The sequence below is a fragment of the Coturnix japonica genome, chromosome 2 (genome assembly GCF_054131305.1).
Source record: "Coturnix japonica strain WE chromosome 2, WE-NBRP24, whole genome shotgun sequence".
Classification (NCBI taxonomy): Eukaryota; Metazoa; Chordata; class Aves; order Galliformes; family Phasianidae; genus Coturnix; species Coturnix japonica.
In genome coordinates this window covers 124,428,906-124,452,311 of record NC_140664.1, presented here as the reverse complement: position 1 = coordinate 124,452,311, position 23,406 = coordinate 124,428,906, and the positions used below count along the sequence as shown (strand labels likewise).

At 39.1% G+C, this 23,406-nt stretch overlaps 1 protein-coding gene across 1 annotated transcript in view; it reads right to left on the bottom strand.

Annotated features, from left to right (window-relative positions):
- The window catches only part of GPR158 (G protein-coupled receptor 158), a 166,569-nt gene that overhangs the window by 90,760 nt on the left and 52,403 nt on the right, over nucleotides 1-23,406 (bottom strand). The window contains exons 3-4 of the mRNA XM_015853313.3: nucleotides 6,797-6,899; nucleotides 1,813-2,030 (exon numbers count right to left, since the gene is read on the bottom strand). Coding sequence (XP_015708799.2) covers nucleotides 1,813-2,030; nucleotides 6,797-6,899 — 321 coding nt within the window. The remainder of the gene's footprint in view (nucleotides 1-1,812; nucleotides 2,031-6,796; nucleotides 6,900-23,406) is intronic.

The following is a 23,406-nucleotide window of genomic DNA, read 5'->3' as shown; positions in this document are numbered from 1 at the left end:
AATCCATCTCTGTCCAACTGAATGAAATATAATGTCTCAATGACATTACTTTTCTTTTTGGAGAAAAACAATAATGAATATTCTGCTTTATGCCTGATTCATATGTTCAAATGTCACGGTAAATCTTTCAAGGTAACAGGCAAACTGGGAAAAAAAATAATTAGGCTTATGTTTTTTTTTTTATAACTACTGAAAAGTTCTTTAGAAACAAGGAAAGGTGTGTCTATGCTTCTTGGTTTATACTGCTACTAAACGTTCAGAGATCCTGTCTGGTTCTTTACTCTTATCTTCCTCTGGAGGAGTGGCTGATTGCCACAAAAGTAAAAATGTACCTTTCTTAATTAGTAGATTTAGTGAAAAAGAAAGATTTCTGTATGTGCTTAATGAATATTTATTTTTTAAAAGCAGTGAACATGTGCAGGAAAACATATCTAGATATTCATCCAAAAGAGCAAAAGCATGTTTAATTTCATTCATAAATTTCTTATAAAACAATCAATACATCATTGAGAAAAGAAATTAAGGCTAACTTACAAGAGCTGAACATGAAGTAATCTACCATTTTCACTTTGCAGAACTAAAGAGAAAAGTCTTACTCACAAGGAACACTTCTTTCATCATGATGTTTATTTTACACAGCCAACAGAAGCAAGTAACATTACCATGAGCACTAAAATGTCTTAGAATTGGAAAGAAGTACTTCTGCTAAGTTAACATTAGGCAACTAAATAAATGCCTACAAAACACTTTTCATAATGAAAAGCTTTATAAATGCAATTAAGTCAGTAATTTGAATCATTTGATGCAATTTCATTAAACTCAAAGACTGCCAGAATCAGAGAAAAGAACAGAAGAAAAAAAAAAAAGAATGTTACTGTTCATTCTGTGATTTCCTGCCAGGATATTAAAGTCTTTCAAAATGAACCACACATTTGTAACACAGACAGTGTAGGATTAGGAAGACTGTGGGATCAAGTGTTCCAAAAACCAAAATGGAAATGCTTATCTAGTTATGGAAAATAGATGCTATTAATTTCAACAATACAGCATATTGTGTGCACACCTACATCTTCCAAATGTAGGTAGTGAATAAGTGCCAGCTTCCATTCATTTCTTCTTAGTAAATTGAAAGCTTCATAGAATACTCTGTATTTACTGAGGCAACAGTGAGATTGCATAAGATATTACATATAAATATATTTTGAATGAGGTAAAAGCAGGAAGTTTATTAGAATAGTAGATACTACATAACTTTTGTATCAACAGTTTATGGACTCTCCTTAATACATAGATACTTTAGGAAAAAATAAATAACTACTGAATCAAGTTTAAACTCCCTTGGAACTAGAATTATTTAAAGAGATTTCTCTCCTATGCAATTACCATGCAGCTAGTGTCACAAATATATTGAAACCAGACATCCTTCCCAGCAGTGGTAAAACAGCCAGACACTTTCAGCATCCAGAGACTACAAATCCCATGTACCTCCTTGGTACTTGCATAATTGGTCTGACTTACCAAAATGACTTCTAACACAGTAAGTTCCCTTGATTTTTACTGACCATCTATAACTGTAAGGAGATGTTACTGGGTGACAACTGCTCAGCATTTTTTCAAACATTACATAAACAATTTAGGTTCCTCCTTGCTTACAGCAAAGCATTCCTGTTTGGAAATCTCATCTTCTGAAATACAGTGGTAATCCTTACCCAAGAAGATGACTGTCCTCCAAATGAGAAGCTGTACACCTAACATAAATGAGCCTGTACCACAAGGTGAGCAGGAAGATTAAAGTAAAACAAGGCTGCTTACCTTTGCTTTGCGAAAATGGTAGACTACCAGCATGCTTATGAAGTCCAGCAGCATACAGAGTGTTTGGAATGAGATGATAGCAAGCCGTAAATACTTGTCCTCCTGTGCATAGCAGGGAGTATCATCTTTACAATTAGAACATCCTTCCCTGCAGGGCAGGCAGGTGTAGACTTCCTCTGACAAGGCCCCTCCAGAAAAGCGATTATCTGCATCCTTTCCTGAAAATATGAGGTGGGGAAGGGAAGGCAACTTTAACTGTACAGTACAGGCATCTTATTCATACAGAAGCAAAACAGTTCTCTGCTTATTCCCTCGCCTCCCTGTTCTCCTCTTTCATTAAATAAACAAAGTAGTTTGCCAGGGCTGCTTTTGTCATTTCACCTCCTTTGTCACCTTCAGAAAACACAGATCAATTCAGACATGGGGGAAAGTGGGTTTATTAAATGCATCCCCACTGTATTTAAGATGGACAAAATTAGCAGAGGACATTCTTTGAAGGATACTTCTGAAAGGGAGAAAATTACACCAAGGATTTAGGAACAAAGACACAAATTTACACAGGCACATGAAAAACAGATGCTTTAACTACCTAATGTTTACAGCACAAGCTTCAATCCTATTTGAGACTGTTTCTGAATTTCATAAAGACACTCTCTAGTGAAATGAGTAGCTCCAAATCAGACAAAACCCCTCTTAAATAACATTTATTCAGCAAACTGATATAAGATTGCACTATTCCGTGCCCAGATCAAAACCAGCACATTTACTCTACATAAACGTATAAATGTGCAATTTTCTACAGTTCACTGAAACACACTAGAAAACCTCGAAATCCAACTGGCAATTTAATATCTTGTCTGTGAAAATCAATTGTTCCTGAGCTGACATCTGACCCATCAAAGCACACCAGCCAACAGAGCATACAGGAGCAATCCTGCTCTTACTGATCTGTATGAACTTGCCTGTAAAACCCTACATGACTGCTTACACTGCATGAAACTGATAGAAGAAATGGGTGAAGGAAAGAGGAGAAAAGCAAAATAATGTTAAATAAGAAAGCAAGCAGAAATTGCTGAAAATTCATAACATAAACACAACAAGTTTTGGAGCTTCTCTGTGGCTTAGAGAACTAGAGAATACGGCTGAAGGCAAATAAATGGTGTTTTAAAAACCATGATAGCCCCTCTTGTTTTTCAAAAGACTAGAGAACTGACCCAACATTTTTGATCAAAACTCTCCTTCTCCAGCAGTGATGTTAGTAAATCCCACGTTATCTAGTCTTAATTCAAGAGACAGAGTATTTCAGTGATGTTTCACATATGCACATTGGTGTTTCAAACTCTCTTCAGGCTTTTAACTTAAAACATTTGAAACTGAAGGTTATCTACATGGGTAATTGCTTCTTTTTTTTCTCATATGTATGTATGAATGTGCAGGAACACACATCTTCTGGCAGGCAAAGCTTCAGAAGGGCACAGAGCAGTCATATACCCCAGTCTGCTTTTTTGGTGTGCTGTTCCAGCAGCCATGTTCTCCTTGCTTTTAGAGAAAGGCTTCTCTCACAAATCCTGCAGTGAGAACAGGCTGGCATTTATTTTTATGAAGACTTTGGATTTCTCTTTGGAGAAGCTGAACTGGAGAGCTCTCCTGGGACTGGGGACATAGCACTGCTAGACAAATTAAGTCCCATACTAAGACATGAGAGGTGTACAAGCACCTTTTACTGAGTAGATTCCATATCCGAAAAGCAAGAGCTGAGAGGAATCTCTGCAATAAATTATCAAAGTATTGTTGAAGAATCCAATTTTAGGTTGAATAAAGCACCAAAGTTCTACTAAGGATATTCCAATGCAAAAGTGATTAACCTGTGAGGCAGAGAACTAAGTGCTTGGAGATGACTGCTATGAAAATGTTAAAATGTATGTATTCATAAATTAATCTATTCTACTAATACTAATACTGCTTCCTCAAAGTGAGCCATTAGGAGAAAGTGCATAATCTTGTACTCAAGCAATTACAGGTTAGTGCAACTTGTATGATTTTTCACATATCTTTTTCTAAAATCAGTTTCTGATGAGATTGAGTCACAAACCCTACATGAATATGGCTTGAAAATCCGTTATGGTCATAAACTTTATGTTCTATATTTCTTAAAAGTGCAACCTTGAAAGCTGATAAAAAAGACACACGAAATACATCAGTAACTCTGTGCCTTGTTAGTACTAAGGGTCCTCATTAACCAGTTCAGCAGAAAAGAGAGAGGTTCTACATATTTTGGCACTACCAGTTCTGAAGTCCAAACTCAGCTTTGGAAGGAAAACAGCTCTCCTACCTGACTTCCTCATCAGTTAAAGAATGGTACAAATTTCAACCCCTGAGCCACACACAGTTCTGGAGCCTGCAGCATGAAATGTGCAACCTCCTGGGGAGCAGCAAAACTGTATTCTTTAAGTTAGAAAAGCAGAATCTTTCCTACTGAGGACAATGTTTATGCAACATTGCATCTCAGTGTTCAGGTCTCCAGCTGAGTTTGCTGAGAAGGCAGACGAGCAATCTTTGAAGCCTGCCTGCTGAGCAAACTGCATAGCCTGTCAAACATCCCTGCAAAGCCATTTTGTACCGCTGCCTTTCAGACTCAGCCCAAACACTCATCTGGACCTAAAGAGAACCTTGATTAGAACTTAAAACTCTGTCACTTCAGGCACAATGTGCAACTGCTGTTAAACATATTTTGTTGCAGAATCCCAACATTACTGAGAAATGCTTCCATTTCAAGATACAACGCACTGAATTCAATTTTTCAATTCATGGAAGTACAAAAGTGATCAGTTTTCCTACCCACTTACCTATTTACATCTTATCTTGAGACCTGCAAAACTTACTTGCCTCTTGATTCTAATCTTCCAGGAATATTTCTTAAACCATTAACATTTCCACTCAGTTACATCTCTCTTATCAGGCCTCACCAACCTAATTCCACACAAAGATTGTCAGGTCAGACAGTTTCTGTCAAAATTACTTGTAGTATTCATGTCTAGAATCCCTGCATTGGTATCAGTTTGAATCTCCAAATATACAGTTTAGAAATTTTAACCATTTTTAATTTTTACAGAATGCGGTTGGATGACAGGGCTAAGTTCCCTTGAACCAGTTTTTTCTGTCATTACTCCACAATTACTTCCTCTAGCAGTCTTACTGCTCACATTCTGAAATCATTTATACAGTGTGGCAACCAGAGCTACATCTGGTACAATTAAAAGCAGTTCTTTGTTAATGACTTTTCCTAACCTCACGCTCACGTTAACTCACAGCAACACACGGACAAATCAAAGAAGTCCCAGATCATCTAACTCTGAGACCTTAAATGTCAGCATATGCAAACACTTCAGTGAGAAAATTTAAGTGTAAGTTATTTAAAAGCAAAATTTCTGACCTAAGTTTGCCATGTTGGCTCCTCCTTCTTTCGCACACAGAGAAAAGGGGTTATTTGCATGAAGAGTTAATTCCTCCATCTAAAGACGAGTTTCCAAAGCAGCAAGGCTACCCTCCAGGGGAGCCATGCTCTCCCTACTGACTACAGTGGAAACCAAGATGACTAATACATGTCATGCATCTGCACTTTAGACAGCTGATATAAGATCATAAGAATCCCATCCCTTATGATCAGTGCTGTTACCATCTCTAGTCTTATAATTTTTCTGCATTTTTTTGTGTTTGGTATGATAAAAATCTAAGAACGATTTTTTTTAATATGCTCATTCAAAGAGTTAAATCCCAGTTCCATCATAACTCACTGCACCACAGGAGCAACCAAGCATCATTCTTACACTACTAAAAGATTCATACAGCTCAGAGAAAAAAAGAACACTATCATAAGGGTGACTTCTACAACATTCCACAATACGAAAAGGGAAACAAATGCTCACCGAGTAAATTTCTGACTAAACAATGTGCTACTTATGCAATATATATTTACAGGAAATCTAATATAGACTATTAGGGGTGAGATATCTTGGTCAGTTTATACTCAGACCAGATCAGATCAATAAAAATGGGTCATCCTCTGACACAGAATGAATACATTTCTGGGACTCATGACTGCAAATAAACATGAAATTCGAAAGCTTTCCTCATGTTAAAAAGCTACACACCTTTCACCTAAAATCACCAACACTTTTTAAATAATAAAGCAAAAGCAAAGATTCTGGGGAAGGGATTCACTACCAAAGCATGAGGCAAAGCAGAATGCCCCATTCAAGCAATACCTTTACACTTGTGACTGCAGTGTATTAGTATAACTGCAACAATTTTAGCACAGTGATTATATCTTGGTGGTCATACTTTCATACAGTGAAAGTAATAGACAGCACCTTTGGAGACGGCTTCTTTACATGTTTTCCCTGAGTTCTGTTTCCTTACTTCCCTTAACGCAATCCAAGTACCAAACACCGTGCTTTCCAGAAAGCATAGGCTGCATATCTTCCATACTGTACCACCAGGCAGACTCTCAGTGCTGACCCATCTCTAATTTCCCATTTGTAAGAATTAGAGCTGGAATGTGCTCCTTTAGATTCTCCTCTGAACATGAAGTAAAATTAAAACAATTAAAGCACTTACAAAACCAGAGGCCAGAGCATTCCAGTTTGCCCTATTATGAAAGGAAGAAACTGGTAAATTAAATTTCTCAATACTTTTGCTTGAACACAGATGCCAGGAATCTTTACTTCCTTATAGCAAAACTTCTTTTCATATTTTTAAATTTATTTACGAATCAAATATTCTTAAAGTGGGTATGTTTTACAAGATCCTCAAGAGTATCACAAATGACAAACCAAAGAGCTAGAACTCCTTAAGTGATTATATAATCTGAGAGTTGCAAACCACTGGGATTTCACTGTATAACCCTGACTAGGATAAAAAGGAGCCCTGCATTATTAATGCTCTCTATGCTTTTTTCCCCCCTAACTCAAGCAAAGGCACTTACTCTGAAAGCTGTTCACTGAAAAGATGTTGGGATGATAGAATCCCTCCTTGCAAATACATTTGTAGGCTCCAAGCACAAATCCAAGACCTTTAATTGGCAAGCACTGTGAGAAAAGAAAAAAGAAAAGTAATGCAAATGATCATACAATGATATACTCAATGTACATTCAAGCATAAGAAAAACATTACAAGATACAGTGTGCAGACTTCGAAGAAGTGCCCCTGCCAGTCTTAACAATATCTTCTCCATGACTTTTCCCACAGCCATATATCACTCTGCTTTTTTTCCTTGCAGTTAATTACTAGGAAACAGCACAGTTATAAAACAACCTTTCCCATGACAATTCAAATAAGTGCCAGACAGACTTCTGTCCATGTGAAGCGGGACACAGTTAGCAGGCTACATCCACAGTACAGTTGAGAACAGGCCTATAACTAAGTCCCAGCCCCAAATCCCACCTCAAACATGTGCTGAGCCAGGGGACACATCTATCTCAGGTAGTGCCTGCAGAGCACAGCTCCAAGCACACTAAGCTACATCTGTTCTGGCCTCCAAATCCTCACCAGCAGAGCAGAGGGGGCTCAGAGGGCTGGGGCTCACACAGTATGGAAGAGCGTGGATGTCTGTGGCTCACCTTCTGCAGGCAGCAAGAAAGGCTGGGATCAGAGCAGACCCCCTGACTGGCAATCATTAATTGGTTGAGACAGTTGTTAACAGACAACTGGTTAAACAAAATGATCAAGGCCAATGACAGCAAAAAAGTAATGAGCGGGAACCACATACTTCTGAGTTCCATTGCCCCTTTTCAAGGAAGTAACATATGAGACAAGTTTTGCTTTAACTCAGATTCATTTTTGCTATTTCCAACATGAAGACGAACAGCAAATTTATGACAATGTCAGAACATCTACTGTCAGACCAATACTATACAAGAAATAGGCTGTGACCAGCACAGTGAAAAGGGTTTGGCAGTAATGAAATCATAACTGCTGGTAAAATGATTTCTCCCCAGTAATGCATACATCATTTTACCAGATCAAAGTAGGCTACCACGCTAGATACCCGTCCCATCAGTATAGGTACCAACACACATGTACCAATTTACTGCTGTAAATATGAAGTACACAGTCACATTTCCTCAAGGAAAAACTGAATGATCTAAGAAAAGGACCTTCTGCCCTCTCAATTCTGCCCCCAATTTCACTTGCTTGCACCTGACTTTGACTTCAGGGTGTTTAAGTCTCTGCCTGCCTGTGGCTGGGAGGAAGGTGCAGAAGGCAGGGCTTAATAAAAGATCTGAGTTTCAAAAATCAAAGGCAAACCAAAAGAGAGTACTTAAGGAAAACTCAAGTATTTATCTTGAATTTCAGTTTTGTGACATAATCCTGCCCAGCACTGAGAAAGCCACCTGGCTTTCTTGACCTCAAGTGGGCAGAGCCGTCTCTTTCCACATTCACAGTGCCAAACACGGTACATCAGTGCAGATTGGCAGGTGCTACTGGGAAACAAGCAAGCAGGAAACCAGCAAGAACAAACACCAAAAATTCATTCAGCCTGTGTAAACATGAAAGCAGGGAAAAAAGCAAAGAGAAGGCCCAAATCATTTTTCTTCTCACTTCATCTTCTGCGGAAAGGAGACTGCTGACAAGGTGGAGAACTGGAGAAATCAAAATGCGTAAATCCAATGACAACAAAGCCTCTTTTAGCCAAGCACAAAAGAAGAAGCTAAAGAAGGAGAAAGAATGAGTGAATTCTGTCATCTCCAGCACCTTTCAGTCATTGTGCTTCAGGAAATGTATTTCAGGGGAAAATTCTGTTCGTGCTTTCTGGCTTCTTCCTTTATAACACGAAGGTACACGCTGCTGTAGATAACACAGTTTCATTCTGAAGCCAACAAAGAAAAGAGCGAGCTTCGGCTGAGTCCTGCAAACACCACAGCACACCAGGACCACAGCCACAATACATTCTCACTGCACAAAATCTTCACTAAAGAGGTGTCACAGGCTCATGAATCTGCTCTGTATTAAAATGAACACTTTTTACCGATGATTCTTTCACATACATCCTATACTCATATTAACAGCAGTTCATAACTTTTCTGTTTTATCGTTCCTAACCAGTACAGAACTTGAAAATGAGCAGAGTATTTCAAAAACTGCTGTCTTCTTTGATGTAAGATATTATTCTTGCTTCCAGTCCTTGGCAGCTGCAGTGTACAACTTAAGAACTGCTGGTCAAAATCTATGTCAGGCAGTCCATATAATCCCATGAAAGGCATAAAAGGCATCAGAAGATCAATCTGTTGAAAGGAGAGGAGGAGAAAAAGCGAGCCTGGATCCCTCCAGAAAGCAGTAACAGTTTTACACTGTACTCAGAGACTACAAACGTTGAATGTAAATAGAGCTATTTACAGGTTATTTGTTGTGTTTTGTTGTTGCTGTTGCTGTGTTGGTTTCTTTTTATAGAAATTGCAGCAACAAGGCAGGGAAGAATATGTAATATCATATGGCCAAAGGGGGGGGGAAATACTTGTAAAAAACCTCCCTCTTTTTGAAACTGATTTACAAGTTATTAAGCATTACGGAGATCTTAGTCCTCCTAAGGCTCTGCAGAGTATTAGAGGAAGAAAAAAAAAACACCACACACTAAAAACGCGGCCAGCCTTGACTTTGAATATTTCAAATTTTTCAAAGCACAAGAGCAGCTTTCAGAATCTGTATTTCTGCATGCATACATGATAAGGATGACTGCCTCACCTAAAGTCAACTCTTTGTTCAAAGACTGGAGTGAGAGTAAAGTAAAGCCATGACAGATAAAGTTTAACAGAAGCATGACAAATCAGATCACTCCTTGCAGTGGCATAGGGCAGCACGGGGGCAATTTCTGGAAGATCTTGTAAAAGTAAGGGTTGGTTTGTGCTGGCCCATGACTACAGCTGGAGTGGGTAGGAGTGCTGCCAGAGTGTGGGGGCTCCTTTCCCACTGCTTACTGCACTGTCAGGTGCAGTCACATGGGGAAAGGAACAAGAGAGGACAGATAGAGTAAAATTCTGTTCACTGCAGTCAGTAACAGTTTTTTTCATTGAAAAGGATTTAACCACTACATTTGCTCTCTTCATTTACCCACCATGAGCAAGATTTCATTCTGAGATGTGTTTGCAGCCTCCTCAGAAGTCTGCAGCATCCCTGGCCTTGTGTACACACCTGGGAGCCAGCAGTTTGCCTCTGGTCTAACAATGCTACTCACAAGCTTCTTGTCTTCAAATGCATTTTATTTCAAAAGGAAATGATAGAGCCGGTCAATCCATATCCTGCATTTCAGGGTTACCTGGTAGGCTTCCATAACTCTTATCCTCTCTCCTGAGTGCATCACTGTAGATCTTTCTTTTAATAAAATTCAAATTTGAGAATGTGTTTCCCAGCAATGACGTACTTACTATAATGATGGTGAATTGCTTAAATCCTGAGTCAGACAAAGCAATAGCTGATCTGATTCAGCTTGCAGCAAAGGCAGGCATCGGGAAAATATTTGTCACAGGTGAGTAACTGATGATTTTTTAGCTTTGCTAAAAACTCCACGCTGCTTTTTAATGTTATTAATGCTCTTAATTCTGATTTTGTTCAGCTATAGCACCAGTGTAAGCAGTGATAGTAAGGAGTTGCAGCCCATTCACACTAGTAATTAGAAACTACATACGATCATGAAAGCTATTATTAATCTTAGCTATAAGTCAAAACACTCTTGAAACAGAAAAGGCTATTAGCAATATGTATTTCATTAGGATACTTTGGCTACTAATGATAAATCACAAATTTGCAGAAATACTGATGTCAAATCGGGCACAGTGCTGGCAGGAATCACAGAATCATTGGGGTTGGAAAGACCACTAAGGTCATCTAGTCCAACTGCCAACCCATGCCGGTGACCACTCAGAGGATCATCTACCCTTACTGGAAGTTCCTGCTTGCAGAGTCTCTAATTCCCTTTTCTGCTGTGTGTAAAAGCCTGGTCACCTGGCTGTGTGTCTGAGGAACTTGAAGGAACTTGCTTAGAAGAGAGTAAAGCCAAGTGTTGCAGTGTTTGTGTGCAGGTTTCCTGGTGTGAGGGCTCAGCATTAGAAAACACATCTTCAGCAATTGCCATATATATAGAAAACCCAGCCTCAACTTACAGATGAAGCTTTCTCAGTCCAGATCATGAAAGCACAGTAATTAAAAGAGATAGCTTGGGCTTGGGCACTCACAGGTTCTGTAGCAATAACGGTCTGTAAGACAGAGTTATCATTATAGCTGAAAAGTACCGTACAGGCAGGCTACAATCAGGCTACTTTTAGAGGGAAAACAAAAATAATAATAAAAGATCTCTTTATAGCGCAGATTGGAATTGATACCATTAACCTGAATATCATTTTACAACATACTAAACTTTGCTTCTGATGAATGTGCAAACTGCATTGCAATTACAAGGGGACATGTTAACAGACACCATAGGGACCGATTATTGTAAAGCCATTAAATTATGCGGTCTGATCAGTTTGAAGGCATTCAGTCAGGTCCAGCTTGCACTGACACTGATGACAAATTAAGACATTTTTACTCTTAGCATGGATTAAACAGTACTAAGAATAAAGTCTTATGCATTTCCTTATGATCTTATCTGCATTAGAAAGAATTATCTTAACACTGAATCTTTTTTCCTACCGTGAGGACAATTTTGGTTTTCACACATGAGCAATACTGAAAATGCCAAATGTTACCTGCAGACCTTCCAGAAGCTGCCAAGAAATACACCAAAATACATGTAGGTCCTTAGGACTTCTGGTTCTATCAACTACTTCCGCATTCATCTGTGACTTAATAGCAACTGTTCCAGAAGTTAGACTTATACAGAGGCATGAGAAACTTTGACAAATAATGAGAGGCATCTCCAAAATCCTCTGGTGAAGAAAAAGCTGCACTTGTTTCTGATCCCCATGAAGGATGAAGTTCTGAGGACCAGAGTACTCTGTCTCACCTATTCACATTCCCTTAAGTTATCAACAAATCAGCAGCATTTTGCAATGTCTAAAAAAATAAATGCCAAACAGAAGAGTTTTATATTATTTATTGATGTTAACCATTTTTAATCAAATTTTCACAATTGTTCTACCTCTGCCAATAAATGCCATTATCTCCACTTCTATTACCACTACAATAGTACAAATGACTTCATTATGAAATCCATTTGGTAGATTTAAAGCCTTGGTAAAAACTATTTCTTTACAATTTTAAAAACAGCTATTTGAATGTTCTTCTAAATGCTGATAGGAAACACTAGAATAGTCAGGCCGGGTCAGTAACTCAGTGAGAGAATTGTGCAGCTTAAGCGAAGACAACTTATTCAGAATAGGAAAGAGCAATGGAGGTGCACAGGCATTGCACACAGCTCCTCTGACAGACGGGCATGGCTGAACATCTTGTAGACCTCAGTTTTTTATAAAGAGTTAAAATATTGCCAGTGTGGACAGCCTGCTGGCCCAGCTATTTGGAAAGGAAAAGCATTTGTTACAGTTCATCCAAAAGCTAACAAAAGCCACTATAATCAATTGGTAATTGATAATTTAGATGCTTAATTCAGACAGGAGAATAAAATAGTGGAAAACAGTACACAATATTTGAACAAGTTAACACAGACAACATTACTAACCCACACTTTGCAGCCAGCTGCTACATCTGTCATTTCTACTTCAGTACCAGCAACTATTACAGTAATGACTACTTAACAATAAACATTATTTTTAGGATGATTCCACACACTGGCAAGATACACAAGGTATACGTAATGCTTTGTGTGTGTTTTCCCATCCTATGAGAACTTTTTTACCTACCAATTCCAGGCAGTGCAGTACTTGGTTTGCACAAGCTTCGGAAGAGTAACATACTGGTAGAGAAGAGTTAACTCATCGTTGTCCCCACTGAGGGAAAGACTGCACCAAGAGGACACCTCTCATTAAACTCTAGACAATACTCCTACAAATTCTACAGTCACAAGAAGAGCTCCTGGCATACCCCTAAATGTCAATTAACAGTGTAAGCAAAAGCATTGGGATGACAGGCAACAATCATCTAATGCAGAGGTTCTTTGGCATTCAGTCCATCTTTATGTACCAAAGATGCTAGCCCATTTTATTGCAGAGGGGTTTACTAGCCAGGAGTCTTGAGTTGAGTCCAGCTATGTGAAATTGGATAACTGATGTTCCTAGGGACAAAATCCCTTCTTACTGAAACTCTTCTTTCCAGTTTTGTGTGGAACAAGATTGAGAAGATGACCTCATCAAGATTTTGAATTGGAATATCTCTGCTCAGTTTGCAGCATTTCTTGCTTCTATGCAAGTGCAACTTTATGCAACAGCTGAAGGCAAATAGCTACCCCATCGACGCTTGAATGAAGATACAACATTATTTATAACCAAACTGAATCTATTAAATGAGTCTGTTTACTTGGTGGTTACTGGTCAAACAAAACACCCAGATGGATTTTGCCCATCAGCAACAGGCATTTTAAAAGCAACTTTCTTTCATGCAAGACAGCTAAGCCATGCATCAGTCAGAGTAACTGCCCACAACTCAAAATCTTTTTATTAATTTTCATTTATCCTGGATTGTGGCCTCTGTAATTTGGCAATGTAACAGCTCCTCAAAAAAGTTAATCTGGCTTACAGGATAGCATCAGAATTCAAATTTTTCTACCTGCTGAGCAATAACTCTCCATGTTACAGCCAAGTCTTAAATCCTCAGGGCTGGGATGTCCCTCAGAACTGAAGTTCAGAGCAATTTAACCTACAACATGAGCTTTGGTAACTACAGTTTCTTTTTGACTGCTTTAAATCACCAACCTTCGCTCATAGTTTCATACAGGAAGGAAACAACGATTTTGTGACAAAGTCATTCTTCCCTCTCTTGCCCAGCAATGCAGTGAGCAGTCTGTCACACTGCTGTTCAAGCACCATCATAAGGATGATCTGACAGTTGGAAGCAGCATTTTATTAGTGCTGTCACAAGAAATTTCTCTCAAACTCTCAGCACTTACAGCACTTTGACCTTCAAAGCTGAGCACAGTGCACTCACCCCTCAACCACTACAGAGCACGAGTTCCACAGAGCTGGTGAGTGTCCCACTGGCACAAGGAAAACACAGCACTCAGCATTTACCAGCTTTACCTGTCTCAGGCAGCCTTTTGTTTAGCATTAGGCAAGGACAAAGGTTTTAAACATGTTAAGCAAGATGTACAGTCATACTTTTGGGTAATAAATAGAAGCAAAAGTCCATAACAAAAATGAGTATGAAACAGCAATATACTTAATCAAAGAATGTCATTGCTTACTGCTTCTCATCCAGGAAACAAGAGACAGATTGTCCACAGATATACCATGAAATCCTGCTCTTTTCTCCAAATTCTTGCTTTCTGATCACAGTATTTATGTCCTAATTTTGAGCAGTAACTGTCAGTAACTCATTTTCCAATAACTCACTTCTAGTTGAAGGCAAACCTGTGTGTTAATGATCTAGCTCCCTAAATGGAGCCATTCTAGACAGCCACTTTGAAAGTCCCTCCACTGTTGCTGTGATTCCCTTACCTCAAATTCAGATTCTTACCTTTTATCCAAAACTAAGGCAGCCTTGATGACTCATCTCACTCCTCCATTGTCTTTTGGAGTTAAAAGGTTTGGCTATAGAAGTAAATTCCTTGGAAGGCTCTCTCTAAATGACTGCTTTTGATATTTAAAGATAGCTCTCTCTCTGCCCATCACTTTTTTACCCTAAGGTTTGCACTTAATCAACAAGGCTATTTCTATGCCTAGGTGATTAAAAGCCATTTTTCCTTCATTCCACCAGACTGCTATTTCCTATCCAAAATGAACTCCTTCCTACCTTATACAAAGATATCGATACCATAGTTAAACATCACAATAGCCAGCCATGAAGATGTTCTCTGAAGTATAACAACAACTAGAGGCATTCTTACTTTAACAGACTAAAGTATTTTGCCTAGATGTTTGTGACAGCAAACATTTCCTTCCCTGTCTCCAACAGGGAATGTTGCAGAGTCCTGTCATACTCAGCTCCATTACCAATATTGTTACCCTCCTCTGGAGGTTTTTAAGGACCTTAACAACTTTTTTATATTGTGGAGCCTGGAACTATACACATTACTCAAGGTGATGCCACACCAATGCTAAATCTAGCAGGAGAATCACTTTTTATTTTTTTTTAACCAGCTGGCTGTGCTGTGTTCAATGCCCCCCAAATGGGTTTACCCCCTTGGCTGCCTGGCCATGATGCTGGGTCATGCTGAGCTGCCATCATCAGCATTCCCAGGCCCCTTCTGTTGAGCTGCACTCTAGCCACTCTGCTCCCCTCTGTACTTGTGTCCAACACTGGTCTGTCCCGGCTACAGCACCAGACATTTTCCACTGACATTGCGCATCGACAATTGCCCAGTGCTCCAATTTATCAAGATCCTCTGTGAGGCCTTTTATCCTAATCTTGACAGTGCTCAAGAGGCACTTTGATAATGCCCTTAAAAACAAGCTTTAACTTTTGATTAGCCCTGAAGTGGTCAGGCAGTTGGAGGTTGTAGGTTCCTTCCACCTGAACCATTATGTACTGTTCTTCCATTCTGCTGTTCCAGTTTGCATCAGGAAGAAAAAGCAAAGCATCAAAAAAATCTGTGAAACCAGGAACTGTAACTTCATATTTCTTATCACTCTTGGGAGGGTTACTACAAATAACACTACTTGAAAAGTATACGAGTGCAAATTTGGAAGCCAATTTTCTCAGAGTCATTAAAAATGTCGGAAAATCCAGCAAGTTTATCTGCAGTGTAATGACTTCTTTCTCAAGAACTTGCTAGTATATAGCAGCAGAAAGGTAACACATGAATCAAAGTAACCTCTAGGCAGTAAGAGGTATGTATCTCAGTATTCTGCTTAATGAATTTGCCTGAAAACAGGAGCTCATGAATAACAAGTAACATGGTACATCCACAGGAGAGGATGCAAACTGGAGTTTCCTCTCTATTATTCAGCATCTGCCAGAAGCTGGTTCACAAAGCACGACGAACTGGATCTCTTCTGACACTGTTAAAACTAAAAAGGAAATTGCTTTCTATTATTAATTATAGAAGTGTACATCTCCTTCCCAGAGCCCTCAGAAATGGTGAAACAGCATCTGGTAGCAGTTCACTGTAGATGTGTAAACCTCAGCAGACAATAAGATTCTTTGGAAGAGTTTGCCTCAGACTCAACAAAATGTCAAGTTCACTTTTCATCTGACAAAGTAAATACATTTTATTGGAAGCCACTATAGAAACAGCTCCAAAGACCTGCCAGCCTTAATGTGACACACATACACACACACAAAAGGCCACCCTCACTCTGCATTACCTCACTTTCTTGCTGTGAAATCACTTGAAGAGCCAGCAGCACAGTTATCACTGAGAGAAGTTAAGTCAGGACAAATGAAGGAAGCATCAGGTTCAGTCCCAAATTCATAGTTTTTAGTTGGCAACATATTTCAAAGGTGGCAGTGAAAAAAAGAACAGCTATCAGATTAAGAGTGAAAATGTTTGGTTAATAATTTCAGTAGCCTGAAATTAATAGAATCAGATTTAGTTTCATATATTGAAATAAATTACGTTTATGTGCTTTCCTGGGCTAACAGTTCTAGAAGAATGAAGAATTATAACGCACATGACTGCTAAGTTTAATGTTATCACTGTTCCCTCTTTGTCCTCTCTACCCTTGTTCTGCTGCACAACAAAACACATCACTGGGAAGCAGGACTGGTGACTCAGCTCCACAGGAAGGTCTCTCACAGCAGCCCCAGGAGCAAAGACTCTTCATTCACCTCCCTCCCATTGACAGCACTCAGGAAGCACAAGGCAGATGTCCAGCAGACCAACTTCATCTCCACAGTTCACACACATCAACCAATACTTTTCCTAATAAACCTACCAATAATTCCTTACTTTTCTCTCACTAGGACAATATTTCTTTTGCTTATCTACTGCTTATCTAGATACCTATTTTTTTTGCAAGTGATACATCTTCTTTTTCTTAACTGTGGCCTTCTTGAGGTGTGGGGGAGAAGAACTTTCTGTTTTGATCCCACTTGCACATCCTCAAAGCATCTCAAGATTACATACTTTATACAGCTTTGTACCATAAAAAGTGTCTTGATGAACAAGTGTAAATACCAAGATATTTAGTCAGTATCTTACCCAAAGGGAAAACAGAATAAATGAAAGAAGAAAGGGTCCATGTTCTAGCATACCTTGCTGACTATAAAGTATAGTCAGATATAGATAGATACTATTAAAGTATCATTGTGACCACCAAGAAGGTTATGCTATAACTCCTTGCTCTCCTTATTATCTCATTTGAGACTGGGATGGTGATTGTAATTGCTCTGACCTGTAAAAATTTCCTGTGGGTGTTGGCAGTGATTCTGGTATTGGCAGAGCAAATTAAAGACATCGAAGTTAATTATATTCAAACTCAAGTAAATTTGGGAAACCTATCTGGATGCGCTCAGCATTTGGCTGATTTTCAAACTAGAATCTACTGTAAATGCACAACTTCATTTCCCTAGTGAACTTTTACAGGTTTTTGTTAAAACAATTCGCTATTTCGTGACAGAAAAGTTCCCTGGGCAGGAACCAGATGTAAAGAAGCAAGCAGGCAATTAAATATCTCCATTTAAAGGATATATATCCTTCTACCAACAGCTAAGTCAGCTCAGCTGTCCATTCATTCACCTTCAGCTTTCACACGTGAGAAAGAATAACACACATTTATATACTGCACTGACAATGTATTTTCCCATTATAGTTTTCATAGCTGTAAGACATATGATTTAACAGCTGCTTTCACCCACTCTCTTTAGGACCATACAAAAATTGACCCAAGTATTCACAGAAACTATTAGCCTGAAAACCTAGGGGTACACTGCAGGCTTCTCAGCCACATCTGAACCTCATATCTCCTATTAAGATTCCTAAAGAAATGCACAGAGAGTGAAAAGAAGAGTTGTCTCTTTTCTTAGTAAGAAAAACAAAAAGGAAATACAACTGTTTATTCAGAATAAGAAATGAATCACATAAAGTTAATATTAAAAAAAACTTATGCTTAATCACCAAAGAAATATGTTTGTACCTACATTAAAAATAGCAGATGTAACAATGAAAGTGGGTATTTGTTAAGATCGCCATCAGCTGTAGCTAAAATATCTCTTTGCTTGAACACAAAATTTATCATGCTTTACAGGAGAAGTTATCAGATCTGCTGACGATACTAATCATGCTCTCAAAAATAATGTTTTTGTTTGTTTGTTTTATAGAATTCTGTAACATCTTTATGCTGCAGTGCTATAGCAGTCACTTTGCAATACCTCACATCACCACAGAATGACATCTTAATGTTTATACCTATATATTTTGATTTAATATCTCTAGGCTACAAACAGCCAATTTTAAAACTGTTATTCCTGAAAGTAACTGTTGACTTGTTGAGTTAGTGCTTTAATGGATTACTTCATAGACTAATAGAACCACAAGGTTGGACAGGACCTACAAGATCACCCAGTCCAACCATCCTCCCATTACTGTAGCTACAGCAAACCACTAAACCAGATCTTATAGCTGAGCTTCCAGCTGCTATTTGTTAGGACTCACATTAAAAGTGATTGGGAATGAGAGAATTCTAGCTGTAAGAGTAGTAAAAAACTACACCAAGAAAATTCCACCAAAATGTAGATTCAGTGTAATACAGCAATGACATACATGGGAGAGGAGGTGAGAAGGGGACCATAGCCAGAAGAGAGCCCACAGAAGGAACACGCTGGGGCTGTAGCCCAGATTGGTCTCTTGGTCTTTCTCACCAAGTTGGTATGTTCCCTCAAAATAACCCAGGTCACTTGAATCAATATTTAACCTCTTTCCATCAGAAAACTGTATACAAGCTCTACTTATTTTAGTTTCTCTCATCAAATTAACAAGGGGGGGTGGAATTTAGTATATTCCAAGGACCCCATCCAATATATTTCTCCCTCATAATTCCCCAACCTTGTAATCTCCAAATCTGCCTGACAAAGCCATTTCTCCTCACAGACAATTGTGCTACAGAACCTTTAACTACAGCTGAAGAAACACATTTGGAAGGCAAACCAGCTTTTAGTGGCACAATGTCAAAAGCAGCTGAAAATACGCAGTGGTTCATCAAAAAGGACAATTCTTCAGGAAATGATTCGTGGTTATTTTCAGAATCACAATAACACGCTCTGAACCGCACAGAACAAAAGATGTTTATGGTCACTGTCACATGAAGCTGATTGCAACAGATACTTGAAGGATAAAATGAGAAGGATCCAATTCTATTCTCATTTGCCTCTCTCTTAAATAAACACAGTCCCAGTGAACTCAGTGCTTCCAGACATCTCCTTGATATTACTGCTATGTGTTGCAAGAATCAAATCCACTTCAATCTGCTTCCATGCTAAAATTTATACTCATCTTCTCTAATGTAAATTCATTTTCGGAGACTACTGAAAAGTTATGAAACCTAAAAAGCATAGATCCATGTAATCTCAAGGGCCACCTATGACAAAGAATAAGTAGGGTTGTATTTACACTACTCTGCTACAGCCTTTACTCTTATTGTCAATTAGCAAATAACACTTAGCCACGATTCCCCAGGTCCACATCTAATTCCAGTTTTATCAGCGAGCAATTTCCTACATGTTTAATCATCAATTTCTCTGTTTTTTCTTGATTCATAGTTTCAGCAAACCTCTCTCCTTGCATTTTAGAGTAAACTTGCCTCAAGATGCCAACCTGTTGCCAAGCGTTACCACAGAAACTGCTGGATTTCAGTGTCAGTGGGTGAAAAAATCCCTGAGCTATTCTTTAAGTCAGTAAGTGGTCTGTGGGGTCTTCAAGGGAAACAGGAGTTGTGTAATGGTGTGGACTTGAATTACTTTTGCTAAAAACACTGATCACAGTTGGTGCCAGAGAGACTAAGCACACAGCCTGAGCTTCACGGGTAGGACTCACAAAGACAGGATATTTCCAAGAAAGCTGAAGATCATTTGGAATATGTGCTTGTAGCATTATGAACTAATTTGTAGCAGTATTAACCTACATAGCTATTGCATTGGAAAAATGCAAACAACAACAAACTTATCTCAAAAAAGCAGTGCCATGGCAGAACTTCCAATAGCCCAGAGATAGTTCTTGTTGCTTAAAAAAAAAAAAAAAGCTGTTGGTAAATAAGTCAGCCAACTTTTACACAGCAGGAATCCACATCTAAGCTATGAGAATGCTATTGTCTCAACAATCATCCAGATCTCCTTATACACTGGATCCTATCCCATTATCATGTAAGCCTTGCACACTTTTTAATCCCTTACCTTTCCCACTATCTGCTTGGTGGACTGTAGATGTCATCTCTCTGAGAGCAAAGCCTGTGTTTTCCCTTTCCATCTCCTGCTTGCAGACTGCAGCATCAATCACTCACTGTGTTTCCAGCTCCAAGCTTCTTCCTTGACCTACCCAAGATGATGAGAGCCCCAGAGCAGTCCCTGCTGGGATTCCCTGGGTGGTTTCAGTCTGAGCAACTCAAAAAGGTGCCAGTTAAAGCTCTCTCTTTTCTGCCCTGCTTCACATATTCCCTTGTTCCAGTTTTCTTCCTGGTCTAAGACACATTTCTAAATTTATAGCAGAACTGGAGGAAAGTCACTAAATGTTTCCAGACAATCATCCTGGTACTCATGTTCATTATGTACACATTGGTAACTTGATCTGTCAGCAACTCCTTAGCAAGTAAAATCATTAGGACATTATCCCTATTACAGCGTAGGCAGATTTCAATCAGGATGTTTATTATGAAATTCTGTCCTTCAAAATAACTTTGTAGGTATTCTACTAAACCTATTTTCCAAACAAATTACCTCTATCACAGAGGTAAGAGGCATTTCCACATTAAGACATTACCATCAGGTTTATTTTCTCATCTTTTTCTCTCTCAGAAGTGTGCATCACAGCTGTTTAAGTCCTGCATCTAAAACTGAAACAACTTCCTTGCCTGTGAGATTCTGATGGGCTTTATAGCAACCTCTGAAAGTGTCCCACTGATATTCCTTGTAGTTGTGCAGAAATAAAAAGCTACCAAAATGAGGAAACCCATCAAAATAGACCCTCAAATAAAGCACATAAAAGCTGTTATCCTGTTATCTGTGGTGACCTCAAGCATTCCTCAGCTTTTTGAAGGATTTTTTATACAAACATTTAAGCCCTCAAAGCCAACACATTTACAAATCATTTAGACATAATCAACCTGTCACTTACATATGGCTCAACAAACATGTCACTGGGGAAACCCTACAATGTAATTAATGTTGGGTTGAATGACAACTAAAGAAAAACATTACAAGTATTTTCATTCAAACCTGAAAGGAATTATCTAGTATGTCAACATTTACTTCACCAGAAAGATTGATTTTCCCCATTATTATTCTTTATTGCACATACGTAGCTTTCAGTTTAATTCTATTGAGGATTTATTAGTGGTTTGGAAATAAGGTTTCCTACTTTGCAGAGCACGTAAAATTTTTAGCATCAAGAACACCTAGGATTAAACCATGTTATCTAATTGCACAGCTATAAGATTTGGTGGTCAGACAGAAGAAAGAAAAACTTACTGCAATTTTTATGAACCTTCAATTTTGTAGGTCAAATTTAAAACAGAAACAGTAAGCACCAGTTCCATTCCATTCATCATGTTTTCTTAAATACACTGCCCTTTTGCAGTAACCATCACCCCTAGAGGCTTTATTTTGCCATCAGCACTGAAAAAATTCATAGATTGAAAATTTTGCAGTCTTGTTCACCAGTTATTGTATATTTCCTCTGCACTGACCACAGAAATGTCAGTATATAACTTAAAGCACACACCAGTGTTCTGCAAGCAGATCAGCAGACTGAAGCTCCTGGACGCAGCAAAGTCTCACCAGCACATCTGAACCCTGCACAAAGTGCTATTAGTGTCTGATTAAATATTAATTCCAGGAATGTAGTTGTACAGCGTCTAACTGGGGAAAGGCCATTAGCAAATCATAATTTTTTTGCCAAAAAATACCTAGCGCAGCACAATGCTGCTTTCTGCCCTATTTAATATGGATCATAAACAGGTTAGTAACCAGCCTGAAAGCCCGAGCCTGTCCCAGTGGCAGGGTCCAGTGTCTTCTCTGCTTTTAACCAAACTAAAACCCAGTTATACAGCCTGGGAGACATGAGCACTATCCATTTAAAGAGAAGCAAGACAAAAGCATTCGGGTTTAACCAGCAGGTCAATCTGAGGACCTTCCCCACAGCCTCACATATTGCCCTGGGAGGCCACGGCTTCTTCCATGAGGTCATGCACCTGAGGCCTCACATTATACTGGTCTCAAAACCTGCATCTCTACCCTGAGAGGAACTTTGCTATCCCTGCTGATTAGATTCTCACTAGGGTTCAATCTGTATTTTAAGCATCTACACACCACAGAACATTTATTTGGTCATTTTTGCAAACAGCTCCCTTCACATGTCCCCAGAGTAAAGTTGTCCTGATGCCCTTAACAGTTGCATGGCCTTTTCTTCTTATGCCATGTGTTGGGATACACTGCCAATATCTGAACTCTGCCACCTAAAGAGCACAGGTCTAGGGGCTCAGAGGTAAAATGGAGATCACTTGGATTTTGCTAGCTTACCGAGGTCATACAAGGTTGAAGAAAAGCTCTAGCACTTTCACAGATGGGGCTGAACAAATCCTTTGTAATGATTATTTTCAAAATAAGAACTGTTCAGGTGGTACGTCAGCTACTTAAAACACCTGAATCCACTCAGGTGAAAGACCCTGGTGAGGAGAGGGAGAGTTTAAATCCCATCTTTCATAACAACAACTGCAGAAAGTCTCCCACTTGACACAAAAACTCAAAGTCCCTACACCTGAGCATCACAGCTTCTCTTCCTTCCCTTGTGTAAAAGAATGTGAACCTGTGATGAACCTTCCTACAAAAAAAGAAGGCAGCCCTGGGCTTACACTCTGCATCCCCAGAGGATGCTCCAGCACTCAACACTGTGACAGCAGAACTCTCTCTTAGTCTCTGACAGAACAGTGTAACAGCACGTGAGCATCTCTTTTAGCTCAGATCTCTTTGAACATGCCTTGGAAAAAGCTGCACTCTCTAACTACCAGGCTCCTGATCCATCCACATCCTCATGACTCACAGTGATAATTCACTTAAATGATTCATTATTTGACAATAGTGGGGTCACTGTCATAGACAGTCGTGTAAAATTTACTTCTTGTCTTTTCACACGCAAACTCCCAACTTTTTTCCCCACAAATCTCTCGTGCTGAAGGTGCCCTCTATGTTTTCACCTTTCATTAGAGTGCTCACGTGTTTTATAGTACTCATGGGAGTGCCAGATGCCAAACACGAGATCCTTGCCTAAGGAACATATAGGTCAAATGGGCAAGGGAGAGGTGCTTCCCCATGCAGACAGATGGCTGACACAACTGCCTATATATG